This window comes from Podarcis erhardii, assembly GCF_964252035.2.
Source record: "Podarcis erhardii genome assembly, chromosome: 9".
In the NCBI taxonomy this organism is placed as follows: Eukaryota; Metazoa; Chordata; class Lepidosauria; order Squamata; family Lacertidae; genus Podarcis; species Podarcis erhardii.
This window is the reverse complement of record NC_138512.1, coordinates 54,929,189-54,951,105: the sequence shown is the minus strand read 5'-3', so window position 1 is coordinate 54,951,105 and position 21,917 is coordinate 54,929,189. Positions and strand designations below refer to the sequence as shown.

The 21,917-nt window shown below is 44.5% G+C and overlaps 1 protein-coding gene across 5 annotated transcripts in view; it reads left to right on the top strand.

Annotated features, from left to right (window-relative positions):
* ALPK1 (alpha kinase 1) overlaps positions 1 to 18,465 on the top strand; it is a 55,362-nt gene extending 36,897 nt beyond the window's left edge. For 4 of the 5 annotated variants that reach the window (XM_081876677.1, XM_081876676.1, XM_081876678.1 and 1 more), the window contains exons 4-14: positions 4,379 to 4,577; positions 6,266 to 6,325; positions 6,567 to 6,653; positions 7,738 to 7,814; positions 8,378 to 8,473; positions 9,348 to 9,452; positions 10,261 to 12,343; positions 14,441 to 14,594; positions 15,662 to 15,824; positions 15,931 to 16,117; positions 17,976 to 18,465. In XM_081876677.1, the coding sequence (XP_081732803.1) occupies positions 4,379 to 4,577; positions 6,266 to 6,325; positions 6,567 to 6,653; positions 7,738 to 7,814; positions 8,378 to 8,473; positions 9,348 to 9,452; positions 10,261 to 12,343; positions 14,441 to 14,594; positions 15,662 to 15,824; positions 15,931 to 16,117; positions 17,976 to 18,196 (3,432 nt within the window). In that variant the 3' untranslated portion in view covers positions 18,197 to 18,465. Of the gene's footprint in view, positions 1 to 4,378; positions 4,578 to 6,265; positions 6,326 to 6,566; positions 6,654 to 7,737; positions 7,815 to 8,377; positions 8,474 to 9,347; positions 9,453 to 10,260; positions 12,344 to 14,440; positions 14,595 to 15,661; positions 15,825 to 15,930; positions 16,118 to 17,975 lie in introns of those variants that run through there. The other variant, XR_014160289.1, reaches the window with a different exon arrangement.
* Positions 18,466 to 21,917: the final 3,452 nt, after the last annotated feature.

The window sequence follows — 21,917 nt, the reverse complement described above, 5'->3', positions numbered from 1 at the left end:
TGTGAGTCCAAAATGACTCCCAGGCTGCGTACCTGGTCCTTCAGGGGCACAGTTACCCCATTCAGGACCAGGGAATCCTCCACACCTGCCCGCCTCCTGTCCCCCAAAACAGTACTTATGTCTTGTCAGGATTCAACCTCAATCTGTTAGCCGCTATCCAACCTCCAACCGCCTCCAGGCACTCACACAGGACCTTCACTGCCTTCACTGGTTCTGATTTGAAAGAGAGGTAGAGCTGGGTATCATCCGCATACTGATGAACACCCAGCCCAAATCCCCTGATGATCTCTCCCAGCGGCTTCATGTAGATGTTGAAAAGCATGGGGGAGAGGACAGAACCCTGAGGCACCCCACAAGCGAGAGCCCAGGGGTCTGAACACTCATCCCCCCCACCACTTTCTGAACATGGCCCAGGAGGAAGGAGCGGAACCACTGTATGACAGTGCCCCCAGCTCCCAGCCCCTCAAGACGGTCCAGAAGGATGTTATGGTTGATGGTATCAAACGCCGCTGAGAGATCCAGCAGAACTAGGAAACAGCTCTCACCTTTGTCCCTAGCCCACTGGAGATCATCAACCAGTGCGACCAAGGCAGTTTCAGTCCCATGATAAGGCCTGAATCCCGACTGGAAGGGATCCAAATGGTCCGCTTCTTCCAGGCGTGCCTGGAGTTGTTCAGCAACCACTCGCTCACCTTGCCCAAGAATGGAAGATTTGAGACTGGGCAATAGTTGGCCATCGTGGCCACATCTAAAGATGGTTTTTTAAGAAGCGGTTTAATAACCGCCTCTTTCAGCGGGTCTGGGAAGGCTCCCTCATGAAGGGAAGCATTCACCACCCCATGAAGCCCATCGCCCAGTCCTTCCCAGCTAGCTTTTATAAGCCAGGATGGGCAAGGATCAAGGAGACAAGTGGTTGAGTTTCACTCGTCCAAGCAGCCTGTCCACATCCTCAGGGGTAACAGATTGGAATTGATCCCACACAACTTGACTAGACAGGACTCTAGCACTCTCCCGCCCCGGCCCTGCTCCCACGGTGGAGTCTACCTCTTCTCAAATCTGAGCGACTTTACCTGTAAAAAACTTTGCAAAGTCATTGCAGGAGATCATGTGGCCCGTACTGGGCCCTGATGGAGCAGGTGGTTCCGCTAAATTGCGAACCACCTGAAAGAGTCTCCTGCTGCTGTTTTCCGCAAATGCAATAGAGGCGGTGAAGAAAGTCTTCTTCGCCCTCGCTATCGCCACTTGGTAGGCTCGATATTGAGCTCTAACCTGTGTCCGGTCAGATTCAGAATGGGTTATCTGCCACCGGCGCTCTAGCCGTCTCAACGATTGTTTCATTGCCCTCAGATCCATGGAAAACCACGGGGCTCTCCAGGCTCCATGCAATCGGAGAGGGCGCTTCGGAGCCAAACAGTCAATAGCCCTGGTTAACTCCACATTCCAGCGGGCCACCAGGGAATCAGCTGAAAGGCCATCAACATGGGATAAAACATCCCCTACCACTCTCTGGAAACCATTTGGATCCATTAAGTGGCGGGGGCGGACCATCTGAATCGGTCCCACCTCCCTGCAGAGGGGAAGGGTCGCGGAGAAGTCCAGTTGCACCAGGAAGTGATCTGACCATGGCACTTCTTTGGTTTCGCTTTTACTTAGTGTCAGATCACCAACATCCATAGAGGTGAACACCAGGTCTAAAGCATGCCCGTGGCTATGAGTTGGGCCAGACTTATTCAGGGACAGCTCCATGGAGGCCATGCTTTCCACGAAGTCCCGAGCAGCCCCTTGTAAGGTCGTGTCGGCATGGATGTTAAAATCCCCTAGGACAACCAAACTAGGTGTCTCCAGGAGGACATCCTCCACAACCTGAAGCAGCTTGGGCAGGGAATCCTTGGTGCAGCGGGGAGGTCGGTACACCAATAGGAATCCTGTACTGCCCCTATTGCCCAAATGGGAAGGAGCATCTGAGAGGGCAGCACAGCACTGCTTACCTGTCTTGTTTGCAGTAGTCATCAGCACTGATTACCTGGCTTCCCAATGCTGCATGTCACTGCCAGTTACCAAGATGGGGAGCAGAAAGGCAGCGAAGAAAATGTCAAATTGGCTCCATCATTGCACCCATACTGTGCTGAGCCTTGTCCTTCACCATCTCCCTCTCGGTAACTGACAGTGACACTTGACAGTGTCAAGAAGCCAGGGGAACAACACAGGTTGCTATTGTAAACAGGTGAGGAAGTTGTCTCTCCCAAGCAAGAACAGGCACAGGAAGATACTGATTCCACACAGATAACAACTAAGTCCAGCGCTACCTAGTGACTAAACTGTATTATGACACTATCCACATGGATGCATAATTGCAAATGAAACAGGATACAGGGATGTTGTGTATTTATGGTTGCTGCATGGACACATGTTAATTTGGCTTTATACATGGACGCAAATGGGGGGAAATGTGAGTTTTCTGTCTTAAGTGAGATGAAGATACTATTTCTTTAGTAGTAGTAGTAGTAGTAGTAGTAGTAGTAGTAGTGTGTTTTAATTTACTAGTCCCTGTGCATGGAAGATCCTATCTTCACTGAGGGAGCTTGTCATAGGGGAAAACCCCGGAACAGTTTGGCAGAACACAGGGGAGGAGAAAGGGAACTTAAATTGTGCAAGGATTATTCCTTACACTGATGGAGTACATTCCTTACTGCTACACTGGCTTCCAGGCAGGCTTAAATTATAGCTGCATCACTCTCTTTTTACCAATTAAGCAGCAAAAGCACTAGAGAATTTGAGTCAGGTAACTGACTTTTCTCAATGAGTCACTAAGAAACAAATGCCTTCTCCAGCAGTGGACACTAACAGTACGCACAGAAAATAAATATTTGGATAGTGGGTCTGGTTTCATGTGTCTATCAGAGTGACCTCTGAGCTCCATGTCAAGGTAATATTCTCATACTGCAGCCACAGTACTGGTATATTGTAGTCCAAGTAAAATTTCCCTTCATCAGATTAACCTTTCCTATTTGATCCCAAGGAAGGTGTTACCAAATCAAACTTGAGACTCCAACAGGCAGGAGTTTTCTTCTCATCTTTCCCCAGCTGAGGAGAGGAAAGCTGAGGTGCACTTTCGCTCACACGCCATTCTCCCAAGGTGCAAGTTGGGCATTTGGGCAGATGTCACAATGACCGCAGGGATTCTTGAGCACCCATGAAGGCTCTGTATACTGCCGCAGAGTTAGCCTGCTGGCCTTTCTTCTCTCCTAACAGCACGTTCCTTCATAAGTGCGGCTGATTCTCCATGCCAGGGAGAAGGATCAGCCTCTGAGAGGGATACCAAGGGAGTTAATGCTATTTTTAAAAAAATCATTAAAGGTCACCTGCAAAGAGAAAACGTTGGACTGCTGACCTAGTTGCTCCTTTATGATGTACAAAGGAGCGTTTGATCTGGTAGCCTTTACTGCTATATTAATGCAACTTGTTGATGTTTAGAACTTGATTGACACCACAAAAGTCTTCATTTCCCTTGAGAATCAGAAGGCAATGGCTTTTAATAGCACACACCCCCAATTCCCATTTAAGCTAATTTTAATGCTATATGTAGGTCATTTCTTAAAAACAGAACACTGGTCTACTTTTTAGGAGTGTCTTACCTTCCTCTTCCTTTTTTAAAGAAGGTTACAAGATATAGTGGGTAGCATGTTGGACACAAATCAGGAATGCCCAGGATCTAATTATTGGGTGAGCTTGATGGGTCTAAGCTGTTGGTTGTGAGGTTAAAATGAGATGAAACACTCTGAAATCCTTGGAAGAAGGTTGGGATGAAAATGAATCGATAGCGGTGGTTAAAATTAAAGTAAAATGTTTTTGATAATCAGAATATCCTATCTAAGATTGGGATCATTGTACACACCCACACAGTGATTTCACTGGTAACTAAGTATAGTGTGAGCCTGAATCCAACCTTGTGTGGGTTCCATGACTTGGTCTTTCAGTGTCATCGTTTGATGAATGCCTGAGCCCTGGCTCTTTATTTTAGAAACTGGGCTGCGGTGGGCAGGAGGAGAAAGAGAGAGAGTACAAAAAAATGTTGTTGGGTTTATCACAGGGTAGAGCATTGTAAAGTATGCCACACTTTTTAAAGCTTTTTTGAACTTCCCTTCCATGCCTCTGACAATTTTCTATGTTTGAAGCAATATCCCACCCCCAATCCCTCCTTTGCCCTGCAGTTTTCCGTAGCTGAAAGTGGGTGTGCACATTTCTCAGCTAAGCAAGTCATTTCTCCCCCATCCCTCTGCCTGATGATTTACATACTTTATGGACAGTCCCCTAGAAACGGTTCCAATTTGAGAGCTGGTTGCTCCTCACCATCACATGCGTTTGGTGTTCTTTTCAGGTTTGTCTGAAAGCCTCCATTACCAGCAGGGACTATGTGACAGCAGCTGCTATTGTGTTCCTGATTGACCGGTTCTTATATTGGGTTGATGGCTCCAGCCAGCTCCTTCGGATTGCCAAAAGGCTGCACGAGCTCCAACCTACAACACCAATTGCCCCTCAGCTGGTGATTCGGCAAGCTCGCGTCTCTGTAAATTCAGGTAATAAAACACTCATTGCGCTCCCCCCCCCTCCAACCACCATCTCCGTTTTCTCAGCTGAGTCCCAATTAGGAGCTGCTTGACTTTCAAGAGGATACTTTGTCCCATTCTGGAGATGACATTCCTATGATCCTAAGCCATCATTTTAAACTGACACCCTGCTCCTGCCTGCCATCTACTCTCCATCTACCCCATCCCACCCACCACCCACCCCCACTCCATCTCCCTCCCACCTCTTCTGGCCTGCACAAAGTGTCTGGCATAAAGGGGTCTCTGAGAGAAAGAAGCAGCAGAGAAAATTGTGAAAGGGTGTGGAAAATACTAATTGGAGCTTTTGTCTCCTAACAAATCTGCCCTGCTGTTTCAAACGGGGGTCTGTGAATTGCTGTACTTCTGAGCAAAAGCCTTCAAAAAGATGATTAAAGATCTGGTATTTTCTCTCTGTGTGTGTGTGTGTGTGTGCGCGCGCGCGCGCACATATACATGCACTATGGCCACTTGGTGCAAATAATGCAGTTAACCTACTCATGTAAAATTGAGGGCTGTTGTTTTTTCTTCGTTCCTCTTTTGGTAGTACAGAAAGATCATGAATGGCATTGGCCTGTTTTAAAATACATATTCCTAGTTTTTTTAGGAAGGAAAAGCCAAAGCTAAGCTGATGATGAATACAGTTTTAAACGGAAATAGCTTACATATAATGAAATGATCATCTGATTTCAATCACTACATCTCAGGAATAGTATGTGCGTCAAATATAATTGTCCTTATTTCTGAGCTCTGCTATATGATGCCACTTCCCCCAACACTGGGTTCCCGTACATTTTCTTTACTACAACCCTACTCAACCTTAACCAGCACGGCCAATGATGAGAGATGTTGGGGAGTTGTAGTCTAAAAACATCTGGGAGAAAGGCTGAGTCTGATGCCAAGTCTTGCAAATACATGTCTTAAAGAAGTATTGGCATGCTGTTTACTCCTAAAGTCCAGGGTGAATCAAGGTGACATAGTTGGACCGCAATGTGGGTGAGTCTAGGCAGATATAATTATCTAAACTACCTCGGTGAGCTCTCATTTTGGGGTAGCTTTGAGCATCTGTAGGCCTGTTCACTTTACACTAAACACAGGTACAAGCTACCACTACACATGTACAAGTGTTTTTGTGAAAGAGTTTACACATGTTGATTCATACAGCTCAGCTATTGTGCACACAGAAACACAGACACTACGCTTGTCAAACGTGGCGTGAATAATGATAAGAGGGTAGATAGTGTGCATCAACTGTTGTTTACAGAGATTGTGCACTTGTTGAATGTAACATGTGAATGGCCCTTATATAATTCATCTTCAAGCAGTGGGTCAGGTTCTACGACTGGGTCACAATTGGATGGAATCCTCTGTTAAAACAGAGGAAAAAGCCTTTGTTTTAGCAGCATCCTTGTCTCATTATGATGTCAAGTGCCTGGCAAATGGATAGCCCCCACCCACCTGTCAGATTTGTCCTGTGAGGCTGGTCCTACCTTTGTTCTAAAATAAGGGGATAGATTGCGGAAGAGAAATGACATTTTTTTAATAAAAAAAATTGCTAAAAGACCAGATTTACCAGATTTACCAGATTTACCCTTTCCTATCTCAACTCTGAGACTGAAATATTTGCCTCAATATAGCTTTGTTTTTCCTCTTCTTTCTAGGTAAACTGTTAAAGGCTGAATATATCCTTAGCAGTCTTATTAATGACAATGGAGCAACAGGTATCTATAATTTGTGGCTTCTTGAGTTATTATTTATAAATGTTTCCCTCCCCCCACAAAAAAAATGCCGCCTTGCTAGCAGAGCCACTGCCAGACTAATGTGTTCCTGTCCCAGACAGCTTCTTTCTTTGTTTTTCTTAATTTGTAAAGGTTTTGGATATATATTTACCTCACCTTTCTGCCTCTTCATGTTCCCAAACACTGTAGTGTGTTCAACTGCTCTTTTCATTCTGTTTCTCAGGTGTGTGGAAGTACTCAAAAAAAAGTGACAGGATCCTAGTTCAGTCTGTCTGTGTACAGATTAGAGGACAGATTCTGCAAAAGCTGGGTAGGATTCATGAAGCAATCTCACATTCTATGGTTTCAGCTGATCTTTTTCAGTTCCCGTTCAGTTCTCTGAGGATAGTGCAGGAGTCATTTCTCATAACTGTGTTCTTTCTAGCTGCGAAATATTCCTCATTTCCTAAAAACAAATCAGCTGTATGCCTAGCAAAATGTATTGGCAAAAAAGAAAAACCTAATGTGACCCCAATTCTATGCCTATAATTGCTTCAAATTGCTTACTTTGCATATTAATTTTGCTTCCCAAATTAAGACTTAAAAAATTCTCCTCTTCCTCCTTCTTCTTTACAAGATGTTGGGTTGCAGAGGATAAAAAATAAGGGCATGGAGTGGTGAAATTATGTGATGATCAGGCTCATAAGAGCCTGCTGGATTAAGCTACTGGCCCACCTAGTCCAGTATCCTATTTCCATTAAGTTGTAAGGAATGGATGCTTTTGTCAATTTCAGTTTCCAATTTTTCCAATCTTAAATTCACATTTCTGCACTTGTTTGGGTTTTTTTATTATTATTATTTAAAACCCCTTTTGAAAATTTGTATCATACACAATTTTGCAAACCATTTTTTTTCTAATGTACTTTGTATATTATTTTCACCAGTAAATTCTTATGTACACTTTCCCCGAATGTACACGTATTGGAGTTGGAAAACTACAACACAAAATTTGGACAAGTGTAACTTTTGAATGATAGCTATGGTTCAGTTCATGTTTGGCAAACTTCTTCCCCATCCCTACTAAGTACAGTGGTGCCTCACAAGACGAAATTAATCCGTTCCATGAGTCTTGCGGTTTTTTCGTCTTGTGAAGCACGGCTATTAGCGGCTTAGCGGCTTTAAGAAAAAGGAAACAAACTCGCAAGAACTCGCAAGACGTTTCGTCTTGCGAAGCAAGCCCATAGGGAAATTCGTCTTGCGGAACGCCTCAAAAAACGGAAAACTCTTTCGTCTTGCGCGTTTTCGTCTTGTGAGGTACCACTGTACAAGTGCAGTTGATTATTACCGGTACTTCTTTTTTTAAAAAAAAAAACTACAACAATAACTGAGCGTTCATTTTTGTGTGTATGTTTCAGGGATGTGGTATGAAGCAGCAGAGCTGATTTGGGCCTCAATTTTAGGTTATTTCACACTTCCCCAGCCAGATAAAAAGGTAATGTATGTACTATTTTCTTTTTAAAAATGAGTATTTTCTGCTATTAACAGTATTTGTTCTGCTTCTCTAGACAATCTAGACAAGCAGCTTGCTCCAAACCTTTTAGCAGGAACTGAGGAACAACAGAAAGGGTAGTCCTTCACAGAGGGATCTGCTGGTGAAGAAGAGCGGTCCTTGCTGTTTGAAACAGACCCAAGTCCTTCACAAGCAGTGGAAAAGTAGACTGTCCTTTTTTCCATTAAGAAGCTGAACGATGTAAAAACAGCCTGAGATTTTGGGTGCTTCCAGACAGGGATTCATTATTGCAAGTGGGTTGTTGGCAGCAAGTCTGTTATTGTTGTTGTTTTGAATTTACCAGATTTTCTATGGAAAGAGCGAATCTGGATTAAATGGCTAGGGATGTGTTGGTGCTGCATGCATGAGGAGTCCCAATCCCATTTGGAAACACCCTGTGTGTTTTAGCTTCTAGTACTTTATGGAATGGATTCTTGTGTTCTAGAGAAGTAATCTGCCATGGAAGCAGTGAAACGCCAATTTGTCTTTGTGTTTGTCTCCTGCAGGGAATTGCTACATCGTTGGGTATCTTGGCTGACATTTTTGTATCGATGAGTGAAAACGATTACAACCGGTTTAAAGACAACTATCAGTTTCACCTGGTAACTATTCCTGTATTTGTTTAGCTTGCTGAAAATTGTGTGTGCTTTGTTCAGCATCCCTGACTAGGGAGATTCTGTGTGATACCTGAAGCTCACTATTCCACAATAGAAACAGATTACTCTGAAGAATATTATTTGTCCATCCATACCAGTACTGTATACTCTGATTGGCATCAGCTGTCTAGGATCTCAGGGAGAGTCTTTCCCATCTCCTATGTGATCCTCTATTTTCAAACTGGAGATTGAAGTTTTGCCCTTCTGCACTAAGCTACAGTTACTCCTCATTGCCTCTCCCTGGCAAAAGTAATTGCCAAGTGCTGAGCCATTTGTTGTTTGTTCTCTCATAAAATTATGGAGAGAGGAAGCACAGAATATGTCATGTACTCCAGCCCTCAAACATAAGGCCATAATTAGACATTGCTAAACCTTGGCATCTGTCTACACTGTGTTCTAAACCACTGAGCCTCTTGGGCTTGCCGATCAGAAGATTGACGGTTTGAATCCCCATGACGGGGTGAGCTCCTGTTACTCTGTCCCAGCTTCTTCCAATCTAGCAGTTTGAAAGCATGCCAGTGCAAGTAGACAGGAATGTAAATGGCATTTCCATGTGCTCTGGTTTCCATCATGGTGTTCCGTTGCGCCAGAAGCAGTTTAGTCATGCTGGCCACATGACCTGGAAAGCTGTCTGTGGACAAACACTGGCTCCCTCGGCCTGAAATCGAGATAAGCACCTTAACCCCATAGTTGCCTTTGACTGGAGTGAACCATCCAGGGGTCCTTTACCTTTTTACCTTACATATACTCACCTATCTACACAGAGATGAACGGACAGCAATCTGCCTAAACTTACATTTCCTTCCTGCCATTTCAACAGAATCTTCTGAAAGAGTTTGACCACCATTTACTTTCAGCTGCTGAAGCATGCAAGTTAGCAGCGGCCTTCAGCCAGTTCACACCACTGTTTGTGCTCACAGCAGTCGTAAGTGTGATACCCAATATTTTTATTTCTTCCCTGTGCTGAAAATTATTCACTGCCATCTACTACTGCAATATGTTGCTGTGTGCATGTAAAATCAGGATGTGCATTCAGATGCAATGCAGATGAAAAGTTGTGGTGCAAGTGAAATGCCATCTGGCTTTTATGCTGTTAAACCTGTTCATTTGGAGCAGTTGCTTACTACAAACCATTTACTGTCGCCTATCATTCATACTCCTTTAATGTCCCATTGATTTAACTGAAAACTTATTGGATAATAACGAGAGTGGAACTGGAAGGTAAAGGCTGCTAGTTATACAATCTATCTTTTGATTCTTTGGGAAGGAGGGGGATATCTTCAGCAAAGAGTTGGGCAAAAGAAGTGTACTTCATACCCCACTTATCTGTGGATTAAGTTCCAAAGGTTTTGAGAATATAGCTTCTTCCTGCTCCCCAACCCACCTCAATCCCACTGAACACCATAATCTCATTCCCTGAGATTAATAGGCTTTGCAAAGTTTTATACTGAAAATCCCATTAGCAAATGCACAATTCTAGCATGGATTTTTTTGCTAGATTTCTCAGAACAAACCTGCTCAGTGTTCCTTCGGTGTGTAACAAGTTTAACTCAAGCATAATTGATCAAACAAAGAAAAAACAAGTACTTGAAAATCATTTGAAAAAAGCTATATTCTCAAAACCTTTGTAGTGGTGTAAATTCAAATTTGAGGATTCTTTATAGGATCGGAGTCTAAATTTGATGTACAAATCTGTAACATCCTGTTCATTTCAGCTGTACTTGTTTTTACAGAATATCCGTGGAATGTGCTTGCTGTCTTACAGCTATTCAAGCAAATGCCCTTCCGCAAAGCAGAAGTTTTATTTGTCCGAAGCAAAGGAGTCCTTTGAAATTGGTCTCCTTAGTAAGAAGGACAAAGAACCAGTCACCAGCAAACAGGAGCTCCACAGTTTTATCAAGGCAGCTTTCTGCCTTACAAAAGTGCACCAGAGGCTCTACGGTGAGAGCGAGAGACTTAGTCAAGTGAATAACTTGTGCCAGGAAGCCTTACAGAAGCTGTATGCTTATAGTCATTTACCGCATACTGAAGAGCAGGACAAAGAACAGCTTGCCAAGGATATCATGTGCCTTGTCATGTTAGTTAAAGAGCACTTAAATGTGCAGGATTTCTGTAACTCAGATGCCAAGTCCTACATTCCAGATAGCTACAAAACTGGTGTTGAAAAGTCAATTGTGAACGGTGAATTGAGCTTTGAGAAAGTGCTTGACATGTATTCCCAGCATCATGCAGCAGTCTGTGAAGTTTATGGAAGTGTTTGCCACAGCTACAAGATGAAATCAGGAAGCCAAACAGGAGCCTGCATAACAGCTTTGAAAACGGAAACCAAAAATATGGACACCATGTGTACCACTGAAGAAAGATCATATCATGGGAAAGACTCTGCAAAGATCTCACTTTCACAAAAAGGAAGGAAAAATTGTGAGGGTTTTAAAGAGCAGATGCGACATAAATTATTCCATGCCACTGCCCTTGATGAAGAGGTAGAGTGCATTCCTTCAGAAAAACACACTGGTGGTATTTCAAGTAATTCTCATAACAGGAGTGAAAGTTCCAGTTCACTGAGATCTTGGAGCAAATTCTCCAAATCAAGTTCCTTTACTAGTTGGGAGGAGATTGACTGCAATGAAAATGAACTGCCCCAAGATAAGGTACAGAAACTAAAGGCTACTGGAGGTAAGGAGCAAGAATGTTCTGCAGCTTTGACCAAAGATGCTGAAAAGAACTGCCAAAAGCCAGATCCATGTGTACTGTTTTCCAGAACTAATCAGCTCTCTCTTCAAGAGCCTCAGAATGACTGTTGTGGCTCCTTAACGCATCCCAATCAGAATAATATAGGCAGGTCTCACAGAGTAACAGAACCATACCCAAATCTCAGAAAGGAGCACGTAGAGGGAGCAGAGAATGCTTTGAAGCAGGCACTCCGAGAAACCAGTAGCACCAACCCCCAAAATAGTAATAATCTTTTGAGTCCCACTTCTGAACAAGATCCCATTATTCCATCTTCATTAATGGATTCCAGGAGCAAGGACTCCAGTGCCATTTCTAACCATAATCTGTGCAGCATTGGGAAAGGAAGCACAGAAAATATAATAGAATCAATATCTAGACATGGTTGGCCATTTGTTGACCCAGAAGGAGAAACTGTGGACACTACTGAAGATGCACAGATGAATTCACACCTGCCTGATGCCAGGAGGACACCTGCCTCCATCAATAGTAGCATGCCCAAACCGGAACGTGACCGCTTTGTTCAAAATTGGATTAATAAATCGAACTCTGCAGTGCCTCCAGAAAGCTCCACTGGAGTATCTGAAATTGACCCACAAGCAGAGACAACAGAAGACTGTGAATTTGCTAGTGAATGTGGAAAGAAGTCAGCAGGTCGTCTTAGTGACGTCTGCATAGCAAGAGATCAACCACATCACAGCTCTGGGGCCACAAATTCTCCTTTGGGGACAAAGAACCAGCCATTAGTCAACCAGTCCAGTGACTGTGCTACAACGGAAGAAGATGACGGTGAAAAGCTAAGGAACATGTTGAGCAGCAGTCACAGTTCAAGCTCCTCTCTAAAATCATGGTACAAAGCAGCCCACTTTTCCAGCAGTTTTTCTGAATCGGAGAGTCCTTCATTTTTGAACTCTAGCGGCAGCTCTTTTGTCTTTTTGGAGAGGGCCAAAGCAGAAACCCTACAGGCTCGCGTTCTCAGTGACGATGACTATGGCAGGCTTTTGTCTGGTGTAGACCATGCCTGGCTAATGGAAAGAATGAAGAATACAGGGCTCTTCAAGCCAAACCTCTTCGGTAAAGCGCACTGTAAGTAGAGGTTTCCGAAATGCACCCTTATAATTATTTAATCCCAAGCATTTTGTGCTACTCTCAGGGAGGGAAAGATTTTCATTCTACAGTGGTACCTCGTGTTAAATATGCTTCAGGTTACAGACTCCGCTAACCCAGAAATAGTACCTCGGATTAAGAACTTTGCTTCAGGATGAGAACGGAAATTGTGCTCCGGTGGCACAGCAGCAGCGGGAGGTGCTAAAGTGGTGCTTCAGGTTAAGAACAGTTTCAGGTTAAGAACGGACCTCCGGAACGAATTAAGTACTTAACCCAAGGTACCAATGTAGTTTACAAGCCCCAAGCACTCAGGTGTCTGGATTCATGCGTGAGCTGCACAACAGCATACTTGCCTCCCCCAGCGGTAATCTATGCAGGTGCCCCCCACCTCACGTGTCACAACAGAAAGACAGGATTCAAATCATTTGCACATACCCTGGTGAAAGTCCCTTTTAGCCTTGCTATGTTAATATGCTAAGATGCCAATGGTCTCCATCTCCCTTCAGCCCCAACCAGCATGGAAATGGTCAGGGAGTTTGAGTATCTTGAGGGCTGCAGTTATCCACCCCTGGGTTAGCCTGACTGACACTGCCTGTGCAAAGTACTCAAGACCAAGAAAGAAAATTATTTGTTTCTGATCAGCCTTTGGCAAGCTTTATGCCAAGAACAGATCCTGGTATTGTGTACTTACCTGTATATGATGTGAAGTGATTGTCAGTGAGTTAATGACAGAGATGGGATTTGAATGCTGGTCTCCAAATTCTCAAAGCAATGAGATTCCTTCATTGCAGGGGGTTGGACTAGATGACCCTTGGGTCCCTTTTCCAACTCTGTGATTCTGTTACAGTGGTGCCTCGCAAGACGAAATTAATTCGTTCCGCGAGTTACTTCGCCTTGCGATTTTTTTCGTCTTGCGGAAAGCGGATTCCCCGGGTATTAACGGCTTTAAGAAAAAGGAAGCAAACCCGCAAGACGTTTTTGTCTTGTGAAGCAAGCCCATAGGGAAAGCCCATAGGGAAATTCGTCTTGCGAAGCACCTCGAAAAACGGAAAACCCTTTCGTCTAGCGAGTTTTTCGTCTTATGAGGCATTCGTCTTGCGGGGCACCACTGTATTCTGTTCTATCTGCTATGCTATATGTGGGGGAAAGTATTTTTATTTTATACCGATTAAGAACATAAGGAGAGTCTGGTAGGTCAGGCCAATAGCCCATCTAGTCCAGCATCCTATTCTCACAGTGGCCAACCAGATGACTGGGGGGAAATTCATAAGTAGGATCCAAGCACAAATGCATTCTCCCCTTCTGTGGCTTCCAGCAACTGGTCTTCAGAACCATTACTGCCCCCGACTGTGGAGACGGAACACAGCCAGCATGGCTAGCAGCCATTCAGAGCCTTCTCTTCCATGAATTTTCTCAATCCTCTTTTTAAGCCATCCAGGTTGGTGGCCATGCACTGTGTGACTTTCTTTTATCTCTCCTGAATCTTCCAACATTCAGCTTTGGTAGGCGTCCACAAGTTCTAGTATTACATGGGAGAAAGGCTTCTCTCTATCCACTTTGTCCGTGCCAAGCATAACTTTATAAACTTCTAATCATGTCGCCTTTAAAAGTCTTTTCTCTAAACTAAAAAGTCCAAAACCATAACACTTCCTCACAGAGGAGTCACTCCATTTCCTTGATTGTTTTGGATCATTTGAATGCTTTTGTTGTAATTTCACATTCCCTGCTAACATTTTTTTTAAAATGCATTCCTTTTTGTTCTGTCAGTTCTGTTACTCGGTGACATATTTGTGAGGAATGCCTTCCCACTTCGCAGCCCTTCCAAAAGCAATTCATCCTGCCTTGCCTTTCCCACCTTCTGTTTATAGATGAAGCTGGCTGTAATAGTACACACTGCAGCAATGAATGCAACTTCCTATGGGTGTGAGCGAAATGTCATTTCTCTGTGACTCAGTCTGGGAAAAGGACATTGATCCTAGCAGGAGAACAGTTTAACTCTGCTGTTTCATTCCTGGCTACTGGTACGGAACAACCCTTTGCTGAAGAAGTTGTCAGTTCATCTGTCTTCTTTTCCAGCCGCCCTCCTTTTGAAATTCTCCAAGAAATCTGGGCTGTGGACTGCACAGGAAACTGCTGTATATATTGGGGGCTACCTGAGCGTAGCAAAGAAAGGCAGACAAAGGAACGCTTTTTGGATACACTTTCTGCACCAAGAGGAAACTCTGGGAAGGTATCGCTCAAACCAGCATGACAATTTGATCAGTCCAGGCACTTATGTGCTTGTTTGTAGGCTTAGATCCCACATGATAAATAAGGAGTCCAGGCAGTGAACATAATGCATCCACAAAACAGCATGAAAATACCTAGCCAGATTCTGCACAGGGATGGGAAGTAACAGATAGATTGAGCTATGCATCAGAAAATGCTTGTGTTAATATAGTCATACCTCAGGTTACAGCTGCTTCAGGTTGTGTTTTTTCGGGTTATGGACCGCCAAAACCCAAAAGTACCAGAACGGGTTACTTCCAGGTTTCAGCGGTCACGCATGCACCCAAGTGCTAAACCGCGCTTTGCGCATGCGCAGAAGCACCAAATTGCAACCCGCATGTGCACAGACGCAGGTTGTGAACGCTGCGGGTTGTGAACATGCATCCCACATGGATCACATTTGCAACCCGAGCGTCCACCGTATAAGAAACTTAAGCAGGTCTTTGAAACAAAGTATGGATGGTGTTTGCTTGCTAGTAACAGGCAAAGCTTTCCACAGCCCATAACTGTAGAGTTGGAAGGGACCTTGGGGGTCCTCTAGTCTACCCCCTGCAATGCAGGAATTTAAACTAAAGCATCCATGACAGATGGCCATCCAATCTCCGCTTAAAAACCTCCAAGGAAGGAGAGTCCCTCATCTTCTGGGGGAGTCCATTCTGCTGTGAAACTGCTCTTACCACTTTTTTCAGTTGCAGTCCTAACTACGGGTAGTAAACTGCATCAAACTTAGTGGAACTGACTATGGAATAACCATTGTTAGGAGTGGTCACCTTATCTCATTATGTTCAGTGGAGGACATTTAAATACACGTGTCCTACCACTAGGACCTATGAGACCAAGGTTCAGATCCCCACTGGCACCAGTCACTGTCTCTCAGCCTCACCTGCTTGACAGGATGGTTGTGAGAATAAAATGGAGAATGGGAGGTTGATGCACACAACCTTGTGCTCCTTGGAGGGAAGGCAGAATACAGTGTAATGTTGCTGCTGCCACTATGACTCTTGTCAGTGTGTGTTACATTTTTCATAGATACGTTGGCAAAGAGTACAAAGACGAAAAGGAGCTTCTTCACCATTTCAGCGATGTGGAAAGACAAATGACTGCCCAGTACTACGTGACAGAATTCAACAAGAGGCTGTATGAGCAAAAAATCCCAACACAAATCTTCTACATCCCATCGGCGGTCCTCTTGGTAAGGAGCAAGCAGAAGGTTGCAAAGGATTCAGCCAGTGAAAGGAGGAGGCAGAAGCAGTGGGCTGAAAGGCTGCTCACATCACAATCCCCTTTTTGTTCCCCAGGTACTAGAAGGCAAGTCTATACAAGGATGTGTGAGTGTGGAGCCTTATATTCTAGGAGAGTTTGTGAAGTTATCCAACAACACCAAAGTGGTAAAGCTGGAATACAAAGCCACAGAATATGGACTCGCTTATGGCCATTTCTGCTATGAGTTTTCCCAAGGCAGAGATGTGGTGGTTGATTTACAAGGTTTGTACTGCCAGATGTCAAATGATGGAATACAGTATTTTATTGGATTGTCTTGAGCTGCTCCCACCACCCCCCTTTCAAAAGTAACTCTTATAAAAATTTATTTTGGATATGAATATTCAGAGAGTGGGACGCGGGTGGCGCTGTGGGTTAAACAACAGAGCCTAGGACTTGCCGATCAGAAGGTTGGCAGTTTGAATCCCCGTGACGGGGTAAGCTCCTGTTGCTTGGTCCCTTCTCCTGCCAACCTAGCAGTTCGAAAGCACACCAAAGTGCAAGTACGGTAGATAAATAGGTACTGCTCCGGCGGGAAGGTAAACGGCATTTCCGTGCTCTGCTCTGGTTCGCCAGAAGTGGCTTAGTCATGCTGGCCACATGACCCAGAAGCTGTACGCCGGCTCCCTCAGCCAATAAAGCAAGATGAGCGCCGCAACCCCAGAGTCGGCCACGACTGGACCTAATGGTCAGGGGTCCCTTTACCTTTACCTTATTCAGAGCTGAAGTTTTTAAAAGAAAGAAAATGTTAAATGTCACTTGGGGAAAAAAGAGCAAATTACTTCAGCAGCTCACTGTATTGGCTTAAAACCTAATCAGCTTTCTCAGGTATCATAGACACAGTCACCTCATTCTGTCTAGGGACTATAGATATAGGTTCTGCTTTAAATGTGGATCTTTTTGCATTTGATTTTCATTCATAACATTTTCTTTTGATATTTTGTGATTTTTTTTTTAATGCTTTAAAGTTGTAAACCACTTAGAGATTTCTTTGGAAATGTAAAAGTGGTATAGAAATTGATCAAATGCACTATGCAGGCATAAACAGGTACTTTATATTTTTAAAAAACCACTAGATTCCCCCTCCCAAAAGCAAAACAGAGACCAAGATTTTGCATGCACATGTACAAACCTATGGTGCTGAAACAAGTAATTTCTGTAGTCAGCGAATCTGCAGAAAATGAAATGGAATGCATATAGGGTGTGTTTTTAGAATCAGTATTATAACTTAGGGTGCTAGGGAAGGGGTAGTTCCTCTAGTGGGGGACATGTCGTGCTCCTTCTGGGGTAGTTTGTCCACTTTGGTCCCCACCCTGCACTCACCTGTGGCTCCTAAAAGCTGTCAGCATGCAACAGCGGCCACCATAGGTGTCAACTCCTTGGGGTCCTGGGTGCCAGAGCACCCACAAAATTTCCTATGAAGGTGCTGGGCACCCACAAATTTTGGTGCCAGGGCCATGCATGCTGCATGGCATCCACGGCATCAGGCACCCATGGTTGTGGGGCCAAGTTGGCACTCCTTGTAGCCACACCCTGAGAAACGGCTTTGACTGGACAGCTAAACCAGGTGAGTGTTGCCTATGGGTCTCGGACCCTCAGTGAGTTAGGAATCTCCCCTGCATGCAAAGACAGGCTCTGGCAGATTGAGTGGATGAGACTAATAGGAGGGTCCAATGGTCAAGAAGGCAGTTTCTGCACATGGTGTAGAGGGAAGCGAGGGGCAGGTGGGGCTCTTCAACATGGGAAGGTAGCCCATCTAGGAGAAGGAAACTCTGACCCTAAACCTCTCCTGCCTTGTGGGGTATCTTTGGGAGAAGGAAAGGCTAAGGAGTAAACCCTGCACAAATCTGGAGTGGAGTCCCTAAGGCGGTTGGATGGCACCTTGTATGCCTTCTTCCAGCAACTTCTGCAGCCAAGCTGTTGCCCAACATATGGCTCTGCTTTCCTTTGGACCACACCAGAGAGGCTGAGAGATGGGTCTTGTTATCTGGGCAGCCCGGGACCTCCATATACATTGCCCAGGCTTGTGCCCTGGTGAGTTCAACGACAGTATTGTAACTGTAACGTTTTTTCTTTTTGACAGGTTGGGTGACTGGTAATGGGAAAGGCCTCATCTACCTGACTGACCCCCAGATCCATTCTCTCTCTCGGAAAGAGGCATCATGCCTGACAAACTTTGGGAAGACAGGGATTTGCTATTTCTTCAACAATCAGCACACAGAATGCAATGAAATCTGCAGGCGCCTTTCATTGACTAGACCTTCAGTGGAGACTTTGAGAAAACAGATTTCAAGTCACTTTTGACCACAAATCTAGAGAATTTGTAGCATTGGATGTTCTAACTATGATATAGCGTCGAGTTGGCTGCTTCTTATGTGCTTTGTATTTTAATTTATTTTAAAAAGAATATGTAAAACAGGCTGAAATGAAGATTCTCTAGAAAAGTGACTGAAACAGAGCTAGGGGAAAATATAAATCATTTGTACTGAACTGTTTGGTGGTTTAGCTTTTTTAAAAAAAATAAAACACCTTTTGGAGTAGAGAGCAGAAAAGTCTCCAGCTATCAGAACAGATATATTGTCAAAAACTGCTCTTTTCAGCTAACTCCTTCATTCATCACCTCTTCTTGTTCCAACTTCCCAGAAAGCTTTTTAAATCTGCCCACTCTCACAGATCTATTCTCCAGTGCTGGGATGGATGCAGTAGCTGTTCTGCTACAATGACCACTTCCATTTCATTTGCTGCTCTTGCAAATGGGTGGAGGGGGGTTGCTCTCACAGCTCACAGCTATAGGATATAAACCTCTGCTGGTTTGACACTCGTCCTCTTTGAATGTTTTGTGGTATGTGTGCTGTCCACAGGCATCAACAGTGCTTGCCCTGGGTAAAAGCAGCTGTTGCGTTTTTCTTTTTTGCTACTTATGAAGCAATCTTTTGTGTTTTTAGATCAAAGCTTGTAATTCATGGATGTGACCTCCTTGGACTTTTTGTCAGCTACCACCTGGAGAAATGGAAAGAAGCAAAAAGCAGAATTACAGCCATTACACTTCCCAAGCATTCACTGAGGAATATTATAATATAAGAGATTGCTCTTCCTCTCCCCAAAGCTCAGCATTAGGGGGCATTCTCCCTCACAAAACCCAGTGCTATGAATTTGGAATGACACAAAAGCAATGCTATGCTCATGCATAGCACCCATTCATTTCACTAGGACCGGTGCAGGAGAACCTCCCTATGGATTGTATCATTAGACTTCCCCCCGCTCCTCTTTAAAAGTATCTATCAGTGCAGCTTTCCCAAAGTAAAACAATGGTGGGATCCCTGCTATAGACCAGACATCTGTTTTATGCCACCCCTGTCATTTGGATTTCTTTGGAGCAGGTCTAAAGGCCATTTCACATGACCCTGGATGCCTGCCAAAATGTGAGTTGGCAGTTTGCAGGCTGAATTTGTGCAGATAAATGCTTGTGTGATTGCATCACTATGCACTCAACTCCATCTATCATCATTCGTTTGTTCAGTTTAGACTCCCATTTTGCCACTCAGCTGTTACACCTTTTGGGGTTGGCACGACACAATACGTTACAATAAAGCAAGATCTATCGTAAGATGTTGCAGCCCCACAAGTACTGCTTTGCCATATGGAGAAACCCACCGTGCCTACTGACCAACTCATTTCAATATGATATGAATCAGTCTTAAAGATTGCAATCAAACCATTGATGATGCTTGATACACATTAGAGGCTATTTATGCATGAACAGGGTTCTAAATTGTACAATCAATGTCACCACACTACAGACATTTAGCACAAGCTCATAGAGGGTGATGGAGCTGGGCTGTCAGGAGCTAGATAATCTGTGTTGTTCTTGCTGGGGAACACCTGAACAGGATTGTATTTGAAGTTCTTTGCAGCAAAGCACCATTGACTATTAGCTGCTCATCATTATCAGCTGCTATGGGCATTTTATTAATCTCAGACCTCTGGGGAAAGCTGCAGGGTTGAAGGGTCCTGGAACACAAATTCATAGAGCTCTGCCTCCATCATTGGATCCAGTAATGCTTTTGAATACCACCTTTATCTTACACGGAGCTCAAGGTGTGTACAAGGTTCTCCCCATTTCATCCTCACAACTACTCTGTGATGCAGGTTACGCAAAGAGATGTTGACTAGCCTGGGGTCACCCAGTGTGCTTCATGGCTAAGTGGGGTTTCAAACCCTGGTCTCCCAGGTCATAGTCTAACACTCTAACCATTACACCACACTGGCTCTTTCTGTGTGTAATAAACTTTACAGCCACAACAGGTTCCTGCCATGCTGTGGGTGAGATGTACATTAAGTATGCACAAAATAGAAACAGTAAGGCCCCTGTACAAACTCTTAGTCTTACTTCAAAGGAGAAAATTTTACCTGAATACTTTACCTGGCCCATAATTTACCTGTATGGCCTGCATGCACAATGCTTTATTTACCGTAATTTAAAGCAAAATGTTGGTGAAATTGACGTTACAATCCCATATATCCTTACCTGAGAATAAATTCCTTGGAAGTGAATAGGACCTCTGAGTAAACATGCTTAGGATGGCAGTGGATTAGTGTTCTGGATTCAGATTGCACGTAGAGGTTCACATATAAAGATGCACTCTTATGAAAGCAATAATTACCGCTCATCCCCTCCAAGAGGTGGGCAGGGTTTGTAACACTGCGCAGGGTTTCCCGGGACCAGGGTGCCACCCACTTTGGCTACAGGGTGGCCATCGCCCCGCCCCCATCTCAGCGAGCCAATGGGCAGAGGGTGGGGCGGGGCCGGAAAAGGACCATGCTCTTTGGCCCAGACTCGCTTTGTTTTCTTTCCAGGATGGGACAACAAGGCATGTGTTGGGTCATGCTGATGCCCATGCTGTGCAGAGCCATCGCTGCCCATGGCCCACGAGAGGCACTGATACTGCACCTGGGAGAGAATGACCTGGTAGTGCAGAAAGGCATCAGCCTGGTTCTATCTGCGAAGAGAGACCTTGATAATGTGAATGCCCTATGCCCGGCAATGACCAACCTCTGGTTTGAACTCCTCCCCCGCCAGTGCTGGAGAGGGGCCAATGAACCTCACCTCAATTATACAGTGCAAAAAAATTAATAGGGCCATGCATAACACGATGCACCAGATCAGTGGTGTCTCCATTCACCACCCAAGTGGACAATTCTGAGCTGTTTTGGGTGGGTGGAGTACATTTGACCCAACCGGTAACGACCTTTGGTTGCACGATGTGTGTCAGGGCCTCAAGGATTGGTGGCTGGCAGGATGCAGCCCTTCTCTTTAGGGGAGAGGCCTTCAGCTGTAGGTATCTTGGCTGTGAGTCCCCAGTCTGGGGTCTCGGGTGGCTGTTTTAGGCCTTGGTTGGTATTCTGTAGTCTATCTTGTGATGGGGGCAGCATCTTCATGCACCTCCATGCGGCGGTGTTAGCAGGGCCCATGAAAAGGTTGATTGACCCTGGAATGGCATCATAAGGTCAAACTCCCAGCTTTGGCGAAGTGGGGGGGCACGCTTTACAGTCCCCTCCCACAATGCCTGACTGCCCTGTACATCCTCAGCCCCTGTCAGGTATGAGAGGGATACCTTCGAAGGCCTAAGCCAAGGTTCCTACACCTGAAATTCAATAAAGTTGTGGCCTAATTTTAAACCCAGACATTGTTGTCATGTCTCATTCCTGGGGGGGTAGGCTCCAGGGACAAGGTTTAGTGCGTGGGCTCGCAATATATTTTGTTGTATAAGGGTGGGGAAAGAGAAGGAACCTTCTCTGATCAGACTCATCCTTAACTGATTTTCTTCAGCAGATGTTTAAGAAACAATGACATTTAAAAATAATAATATTGTAGAGTGCATTTTGAAAAGGCGTATGATTATTTGTGGCATTTTGAGTAATGTTGAATGCATATGATATTTTATCGACGCACAGATCCCCACTACAAAGTGAGGCTGAACAAAAACCATTGGCTTTTGTTTCTGAAACTTACAGGGAGCTGAGA